Source organism: Triticum aestivum, chromosome 5B (genome assembly GCF_018294505.1).
Source record: "Triticum aestivum cultivar Chinese Spring chromosome 5B, IWGSC CS RefSeq v2.1, whole genome shotgun sequence".
NCBI classification, from domain to species: Eukaryota; Viridiplantae; Streptophyta; class Magnoliopsida; order Poales; family Poaceae; genus Triticum; species Triticum aestivum.
In genome coordinates, this window is record NC_057807.1 from 419,438,935 (window position 1) to 419,449,016 (window position 10,082).

The following is a 10,082-nucleotide window of genomic DNA, read 5'->3' on the forward strand; positions in this document are numbered from 1 at the left end:
CAAAAGACCGGGTTCTGAGCCCACACAACACCTCAGCATTAGCCCTTTCCTCTTGTGCATTGCTCCTGGGGTGAGCAACTGACGCATGGAAGATCCAGGTATCTAGTTATTTATAGTATGTCGTGAAGGTGCCACTCATGAACTGGGTACCATTGTGAGTAATTATGCGGTTAGGCACACCGAAGCAGCAGACCAATCCCTAAAAATTGATTGCAGACTGAGCAGTGGCTTTCCTGATAGGCTCGACCCTCGGGCCACTTTGTGAACTTGTTGATGACAATGTACAAGTACTCAAAGCCCCTGGTTTCACGGGAAAAAGGACCGAGGATGTCTAATCCCCACACCGCAAACGACCATGCGAGAGGAATCATTTGCAGAGTCTGCACTGGTTGATGGATCTCTTTGGAGTGAAATAGGCATCCATTGGAGGTATGGACCAACTCTTCTGCATCATTTAAAGCTATAGGCTAGTAGAGTCCTTGACGGGATGCCTTGCCTATGAGTGCTCGTGACCCAATATGGATCTCGCACACGCCTTCATGAATGTCTTGCGGGAGAGCTCATCCTTGTTCCTTTGGTATGCACAAAAGCTTCAGTCCATTTGGACATCTTCGATAGAGGTTTCCCTCCATAAAGACGTGCATGTCGGCTTGATGAGCTACCCTTTCAGCTTCCTCAAGATCTCCGAGTAACTCATCTTCCCGGAGATAATGAGCGATCTTTGCTTCCTAGTCTGGGGCATGTGCTTTGGCGGCACACACAACATTGTTGGCTGAAGTTGCATCTCCAGGTGTGTCGAGAGGCATCTCATCCGGGGAAGGAATCCTCCCAGGTTGTGGCCTTAGGCTTCTGGCTTTTGCGGGCAGAGGGAAGCACTGATGGAGTCTTGAGACGAAAATACCTGGTTCCACATGTCCTTTCCGGGCAGCCAACTTTGACAGTTCATCTGCAGCGAAGTTTTGAGTACGAGGGATGTACTCCATGCGCAAACCATCAAAGTGGCTTTCCATTTTTCTCACTTCATCCACATATCCTTCCATCTGCGTGCATTGATAATCCATGTTGAGTTGCCTTCTGATCAGTTGAGAGACGCCTTTGACTATTAGCTTCTTTATGCCCAATCCAATTGATGCTCGTAGACCGGCAAGCAAACCTTCATACTATGCGGTATTGTTGGTTGCTTTAGGGCCGGTATAGAGCATCTGGATAGCGTACTTGAGGTGTTCACCAGTTGAGGAGACCAGCATGACGCGAGCTCCCGCTCGTTCTAGTGAGAATGAACCATCAAAGTACATTACCCACTCATCCTCATCTTCCTTCCCAGTTAGGGAAGTGGGCTCAGGATCTTCAGGAGGGGTGGAGGTCCATTCAGCAATGAACTCTGGTAGTACTCTGCTCTTGATGACATGGTGCTTTTGAACTTGATGTCAAACTCCGACAGCTTCAGAGACCATTCAGTGGTGCGACCCATCGCTGCTAGAGGTTCCTCCATGACGCCTCCTTGGCCCCCCCCCCTCTTGTATGTTCAGTGGGGGAAGTGGAGACCTGTATGTTACTTTTTTTCCTTAAATTTGTTTCCCTGGCGGCCTCGATGAGGTGGTAGCGACAACGATGTGTCGAGATAAGGTCTCTCCAGCCTTTTCCCATCTCAAAGGCGTCCGATCCGGCACCGACTATGAGAACATTTGTCGCTAGATCCGTTGGCTCTCTGTAGATCTTGGCGGATGATTTGTCTATTAAGGAGAGCAATTGGCCGACTATTGATGGGGTGACTTCGTCATCTCCTTTCGTTTAGTTTTGTGATATGTTCTGATTTCTCCAAACACCTTGGACCGGTGGTTTGCAAGCTTGGGTTGCATAGGATGATGCTCCAACCGATGCCAAGGGATTTCTGTATCCTCCAACCAATGTTGGGGGATTTCTAGGGACATGGCAAGCGCTATTGTTGTTAAAGCATGGTATGACAAGGGTTGCAAGTGTGCCCTTCCTCTACTTGGTTCGACGCAATTTTCAATCTCGGACATGCAACGTACAATCCCTTTTAGATCTAAAATTCCTTTTATAAAAAACCTTTCTCCTAATCTATGCTATATTGCTCAAATGGCATCAATTGAGGGGGTAATGCAGTATACCTACTCTCATGCCTCGTCTAAAGCAAAACTGGTGGTGAGTATCCCAAAAGTTTGGCTTGTCCCCAATCACTCAACCAAACAAAAAGTGTGGCTATTCTGAACTGGGTGATTCTGACTTAAATGGTTAAGATAACTTCATTATTATAGAATTTTTTAGATATATAATTATCCTTTTGCTTCAGTCATACACAGTTCTAAAAGAAGGCATTAGAACAGATCACCCCTTTGCGAGAGGGAACTCAAACAATAGAGATCTTCCTAATGGACTACACACTCGGAGTGATCAAGACACAATAATTTACATATAATCATCATCATCACTGTCAATCTCCTCGCAGATGTAATGTGGATACTTGCGACCAGCCAAATAGGCACCACTAGTGGGGTGCTTAAGATCTCTATCTCGGATACACCCGAAACAAGGACCTTCAAAGATATCAAAAAATGTATCAGCATTCAAGATGACCAACAACAAATAGAAGGGAAAACAATACAAATATACATACCACAGTCACTTTGTACCAAAGAGGTGCATAGATAAACATCCTTCTCCCCCCTACAGTAGGCATTTATCTCAGCAAAAAATAACTTTGTTGTGCCATCCACTTGTTTCACCAAAAAGTTAAAGTGCAGATATTCTGTTGAGCCTTCAAGAATTTGAGCCCTCCCTTTCACTTCCACAAACTCCAGCTCATCTGGCTGAAATATGAATGGCATGCCTTAATTAGTACTAAATGTAAGACGTTTCGGCAGTTTTAAACTGCCAAAACATCTTGTATTTAGGAACAAAGTGTGTATAATATATCTAGCTCTATATAGTAAATTCCAAATTGCAAGTGTAACTTCAAAATAACTAAATGTAAGTTACTAATTTGGGTGGTTGTAGATAAAATATTATTTGTGTTAACCTGCATATTGTTTTGCTTGGCGTAGGAGTTGAGCCCGGAGACCAAGGTCTTGCGTTCACGATCTTGCTTGCGTCTCCACATATCCGCACGGGTTGGACCCTTGGGCCGGAGGCTATTCCTAAGCCTGGTGGCCGCAATGCAGTCAGCAGTCATTTCCTCCAGAGTTTTTGTTGAGGTCGACGATCCAGGAGTGGGATCCTCCCATGTCTCCAATCGTGTGTCGTAACTACAATAGGAAAAAAAAGAGAGGGGAAATTAACGTATTAAAGCTTAATCAACAACTACTAGTATGGTTGCAACAAAAGGATAGTTGAATTTGAGAGTTTGCATGAATCAGCTCTATTAACTTACTACTTTAACGGTTGTGATGTTTAGATATTTTAAGTTTTAAACTAAAATTGGGATTGTATAAAAAAAATATAGTAAACCATATTATGAATCATGAAAAATAATATATGAGATAAGATGGCTGCTGCATACATACGGGTAATACTGGGCACCTTCCAGAGAAGCAGCGGTTACCACCCTGGTTACGGACATGACCGCCGAGCAGTCTCTCCGTTACTTCACAGACGAATCGTAAATTAGCGAGGATTATCAAACAAAACCAGATGAGCGCACATGCAAAGATAGGGATCGCGAGAGAGAATCACAAACTAGATCAACCCGTACGCAGAGATAGGGGTCGCGAGAGAGGGACTCACCCAAGACCTGGTCGAACAACAGGGCTAAAGAGCAATTCCCCGCGCTTGGCGAAGAGGGTTGCGGTTGAGATTGGAAGTGTTTCCCTACAAGAAATCCCTCGTTGCGTTTCAGCGACGGAAGTAAATAATGATGGCAGGCCCAGCCACCAGGTCAACCACATCATCTCTCGGACTCGGAGGTCCTATTGGGCCGGTCGCGTTCGATCCCTTCGCTAACGAACCGGCCCGACCCAAAATGTGTCTCTCCCATCACCGGACTCGGAGGGACTATTGGGGAGCGAGCTCCTATGTGTTGCCTTATGCGGCATACTGTCGAGCAAACGCACAGGGGGCTCTGAAATGGCCGGCTCAGAGTGCACTGTATCGCAGAATCGAAAAAACCAAAAGCAAAAAATATGATTGCTTTGTTGAGATATCCAGAGCGCAGCGCCTTAAGAACTAACTACTCGTATGGACATAACTTTCGACGAGTAAAACGACACCGTATGAGTTCTGTAGCTAATGCAAAAACATTTAACCAAACACCTCAAATTTCGAGTTTTTTCTGAAAGCACGAACACTTCGAAATAATATATATGAAACGTTTCAACAACTGAATGTTTTTCTGAAGACACAAACATTTTTGAAAAAAAAATATTTTTTGTATAATATTTTTTGTATTGTGCGAACATTTTTGCAAATTGCAAACATTGTCTTGATTGCACGAATAATTTCAGAAAAGACAAACATTTTTCACAAAGACGAACATTGCTTTGAAAGTGCGAAGATTTTCCAAATTGGGAACGTTATCTTGTAAAAGGTCAATTTGTTTTGAAATTTACAAACTTTTTTGAAAAAGTGTCATTTTTCAACTTTACAAACATTTTGAATACGCAAACATTTTTCAAAATTTGGGAACATTTAATAAAAATGAATTGTTTTGAAACAATTTGAACATTTTTTGAATTTTGCGAACATTTTTTGAATTTTTGAAAATTGCAAACATTGTTTTGATTGCATGAACATTTTTCAGAAAAGACGAACATCAAACATGTTAATCGTCACGTCCACATCGGCAACCTGCACTGTGCGGACGAGTCAAATTTTCACCATGGAAGAAAAATACGCATCGATTGGTCAGGTTGTGGCCAATGAATTTCTACGAAATTTCCTCGTCCTTGTTTCTGAAGAGAAACAAGAAAGATTGGAGTGAATGGAGTAATCTTTATTGATTGATTCATCCAGGCTTTTATATGTCCTGAACGGATGTTTACAGCGTCAATTACAAGAGGCGTCGCACCGTTCAGAAAAGGTGTGGCGACGGTTCGGAAAGACACGACAACGGTTCGCTATATACTGCGTCTGGACAACGCCATGATTCTAACCACCGGTTAGAATATTCTAAGGAATCTGCTAATCGCCTAATTAGCCTAATACTAATACTATTAGATTCCCAACACTCCCCCTTGGAGAGCGCTGTTTTAATCTTCGGTGTTTTGAGAATCTACATATATCTTGATTATTAAAAGTCTTGTGTCTTCTTGATAGTCCTTGATCTTGTAATTTTAACAATCTTTAATCTTGTACTATTTATGTCCCTGTAGGAAATATAAGAGAAACTATAGAAATTTGATATATCGTTAGTATATTTAATCACTTATTTGAAACCACATGAGAAATCGGTTGGAAAGCTCATAAGTTTAGTTCTCGGAAATTTCTCCCCCTGAACATTGCAAATTTCGTAGTCGTCTCATACCAATGTCATGAATGCATTTTTGAGATGCTGCTCCTGGTAAAGACTTAGTGAACAAACCCGCAAGATTGTCACAAGATTTTATTTGCAAAAATATCAATCTCTCCATCTTTCTGTAATTCATGAGGAAAAAATAGTTTTGGAGAGATATGTTTTGTGATATTACTTTTAATATATCCCATATGCATTTGAGCAACACATGCAGCATTATCTTCATAGATAATGGTTGGTGATTGTAATGAACCAATACCGCATGATGTCTGAATATGATTTATTACTCTGGGTAGCCATACACATTCTCGCGAGTCTTCGAATAATGCAATTATTTCAGAGTGATTAGTGGAGGTAGCTACTAAAGTCTGTTTTGTTGAATTCCATGAAATAGCGGTTCCACCATATAAAAATACAAATTCTGTTTGTGACCTGGCAATATGGGGATCAGAAAGATATCTAGCATCACAATAACCAAACAGGGTCATATCTTGATTTTTCCGATAGAATAAACCAAGATCTTTAGTACCTTGTAAATATCTGAAGATATTCTTTACTCCTGTCCAATGGCGTTTTGTTGGAGCTGCACTATGTCGGGCGAGTAAATTTACTGCAAATGCAATATCTGGTCTAGTACAATTTGCAAGGTACATTAGTGCTCCTATGGCACTGAGGTATGGAAACTTAGGTCCCAATACCTCCTCGTTATCATCCCTTGGTCTAAAAGGATCCTTGTTCATATCAAGGGATCTGACGACCACAAGTGTTTTGGATGGATATGATTTATCCATGTTGAATTTTTCCAAAATTTTATGAATGTAAGCAGGTTGATAAACGAGTATTCCCGAGGGAAAATGCTCAAGTTGTATACCTAAGCAGAATTTGGTTCTTCCCAAATCTTTCATCTCAAACTCCGTCATTAAATGATTGTGTGTTACAGTTATATCTGATGCGTTGCCAATGATGTTGATCATCAACATATACTGAGATGATGCAAAATCCCTTTGAGGATTTCTTCATAAATATGCATGGGCAATCATTGTTATTTGAGTACCCTTTATTGAGAAGGAACTCACTGAGTCGGTTATACCACATTTTACCTGACTGCTTCAAGCCATAGAGTGACTTTTGTAGTTTTACACAATACATGTTGCGATTTATATTTGGATTCGGAATTTTAAGTCCATCAGGAACTTTCATATAAATTTCCGCATCGAGTGACCCATATAGATAAGTAGTCACTACATCCATTAACTGCATTGGTAGATTCATTTGTACTGCCAAAGATATTAAGTATCGAATTGTAATTCCATTCATTACAAGAGAATATATATCGTCGTAGTCGATACCGGGTCTCTACGTAAACCCTTGAGCTACTAGTCTTGCTTTATATCTCACCACCTAATTGTTTTCATTCCTTTTGCGAACAAAAACCGCTCCCACAGGGAAGACTTTATGAGGAGTAGGCATTATTTTAGAAAATACCTCTCTTTTGTTAAGCAAGTGTAATCCTGCCTCAATTGCTTCCTTCCATTTAGGCCAATCCGAGCGCTTGACGCACTCTTTCATAGATTTTGGCTCTGGATCCAGTTGAAGGGTTTCAGCAATTTTCGAGGAGAAATCTGTGTCGGCAACTATAGTGCTTCTATTGTATGTTTCTTCTGAATCAATATAATTTATGGATATTTCACTAATTTCTTCAGGCTCCGTATGATTTCCCATAGAAACGGAGGCTGATTGTTTCGATATCCCAACATTATAATTTGTGTACACATTTATGTTGGGTTCTTGATGATGAACATCAATTTGGTGTCCGTCAACTTGAGGTTGATTTGCATTTACTGTCATAGATTTTGATTTTGTTTGTTTCCGCGGGGGCTTTAGAGAAGCCTTTTCCCCTATGACCAGATTTCTCTCCCTTTTATTTGTAATTGGGAGTTGAGTAGTTTTATTTGGTACCTCTACTCGTTCTGGTGCATTAACTGCGGGGATATAAGATTTATTGACACCTTTGTGATCAGTAAATGTGTGTGGTAGGTTATTTTCAAAGTGTTGCAAATCTATAATTTTCTAAACTTCAGATTCAGATTCTTTAGTACGTGGATCTAAGGAATGAATGCATGTTAAATTCCAATCTATTTTCTGGCATTCATTGTGGTTTGTTTCTCCGCCTATTGCCGGGAAATGGTCCTCATCAAAAATTGAGTCAGCGTACCGGGCTTGAACAGGTCCCCTGTTAGGGGTTCTAAATATTTTATAATTGACGGAGAATTATATCCCACATAGATTCCTAATTTTCTATGGGGTCCCATAGAGGTACGCTGCGGTGGTGATATCGGTACGTATACATCGCAACCGAATTTTCGCAGATGGGAAATACTTGGCTAATTGCCACGTACTATTTGAAACGGGGAAGTTTCATGATATGCAGTTGGTCTGACTTGCATCAGATCTGCGGCATGTAAAATCGCATGTCCCCAACAAAAGGTTGGTAAATTGCAATTCTGTAATAATTGTCTAGCAATTAATTTTACTCTTTTGATTAACGATTCAGCCATTCCATTTTGAATATGAACATAGGGTACTGAATGTTCTAGATGGATTCCTAAAGCCACAATAATCATTAAATGCGCGTGAACTAAATTCAGCAGCATTATCCATTCTTATTGTTTTTATCCTGTGTTCAGGATGATTTACTCTCAATTTAATAATTTGAGCAATTAATTTGGCAAAGGCATGGTTACGTGTGGATAATAGACACACATGTGACCATCTAGTAGATGCATCGATGAGCACCATGAAGTACCTAAATGGTCCGGATAGAGGTTGTATTGGACCACATATATCTCCTTGAATTCTTTCAAGAAAATTAAGCGTCTCATTTTTAACTTTAAGATAAGATGCTTAATAATTAATTTCCCGGTAGCACAGGCGGTGCATATAAAATCTAATGATTTGAGAAATCTTTTAATTGGTAAATTATGACCAACAAAATTACTTATAATTTTTCTCATCATACCTATTCCAGGATGACCAAGGCGATCATGCCAAGTCTTGAATTTATCAAAATTTTGAGAAATTGTTTTGTATGCAACATAAGGTACGGGTTTTATGTATGTAAAGTATAATTCGAATGAAAATGAAGGAAATTTTTCAAGAGTTTGTTCCTCATATCCGTTGCTTTGTTAAAAGCAAATATTCTTTGTTATCCACCTCTATTTTTTTAGATGGAAATTGTTAGATCGGATATCTTTGAAACTTATAAGGGTACTTGTAGATTCAGGATACAAGAGTGCATTCTGAATTACGATAGTAGTACCCATAGGGAGTGTGAATGGGGCTCTTTCTGAACCAATAATTGCTTTGTTACTTCCTGTTATGGTCATAACATTTTCCTTTCTCTTAGTAAGAGTTTGGAAATATTCTGCTTCCCTTAGAATTGTGTTAGTGGTAGCACTATCCACTAAACATAACTCTTCTTCCATCGGATTGTTCCTATTAAAATGCTTTCTTTCTCTCCTGTAGCCTATTCTTTGGTTCGAGCAGTGCTGATGACGTGAAGAGAAACAAGAAAGATAGAAGTGAATGGAGTAATCTTTATTGATTGATTCATCCAGGCTTTTATATGTTCTGAACGGATGTTTACAGTGTCGATTACAAGAGGCGTCGCATCGTTCAGAAAAGGTGTGGCGACCGTTTGAAAAGACATGACAATGGTTCACTATATACTGCGTCTGGACATGGCCAGGATTCTAACCACCGGTTAGAATATTCTAAGGAATCTGCTAATCGCCTAATTAGCCTAATACTACTATTAGATTCCTAACAGTTTCTTTCGCTACCAAGCCAGCTCCACATCGACCGGCTCTCCTCTTCTCTCACAGACAGATCCTCTCTCCCTCGCCTCGTCTCCTACGATTTTGCCTCTCAACTAGGGCTGCAAGAAAAGCTCGAGACTCATGAGCCGCTTGAGATCGACTCATTTTTTGACCCGACTCGAGATTGACTCAAAAAGAAACAAGCTGAGTTTGAACACTTAGCTCGACCGAGAAATGAGCCGATCTTGAGCCAATGTTGGTTCGCTCGATTTTAGCTCGATAGCTCGACATAATATCATTATGTTAAATGATCATGCCATATATTAAATGGAAGTGAAATAATTTATTACCATATATGTTGTCCATAATTTTTCTCCATTTTATTTACCAACGAACATGAAAACTTAATTAATGTGCAGAGAAGATTTAGGCCTAATATGACACGTGGTCGACTATGTGTTAAATATCCTATATTTTTGGCAAAGGTTCACAGCATATTCACCTTAAATTTTTGTTTTTCATCCATAGATTTATAAATTTTACCATCTCATTTAGCTTGAAACTAGATCGAGATCGACTCGAGATCGTTACAAGCTGAGCACATGTCATGTTCTACAGCTCGATCATGAGCTTCACTTAGTTTGAGCTCGCTTGAATTTTCATATGAGTTGAGCTGAGCCAACTCCAACTCGCTCGATCTCGACTCATTTGCAGCCCTACTCTCAACAAAGAATCCAGATCCGTGGAGATCGACCTTGGAGGCCACGATGGGAGGCCGCAGCGATGGATGAAACGCC

At 40.3% G+C, this 10,082-nt stretch overlaps 1 protein-coding gene across 1 annotated transcript; it reads right to left on the reverse strand.

Moving 5' to 3' along the window:
* Nucleotides 1–2,253: 2,253 nt before the first annotated feature.
* Nucleotides 2,254–3,856, reverse strand: LOC123116276 (uncharacterized). The gene is made up of 5 exons (XM_044537258.1): nt 3,745–3,856; nt 3,525–3,604; nt 3,041–3,266; nt 2,639–2,831; nt 2,254–2,558 (listed from the first exon to the last, which is right to left on the reverse strand). Exons 2-5 carry the CDS (start codon nt 3,578–3,580, stop codon nt 2,431–2,433), a joined length of 603 nt encoding a protein of 200 aa, XP_044393193.1. The 5' UTR covers nt 3,581–3,604; nt 3,745–3,856; the 3' UTR covers nt 2,254–2,430.
* Nucleotides 3,857–10,082: the final 6,226 nt, after the last annotated feature.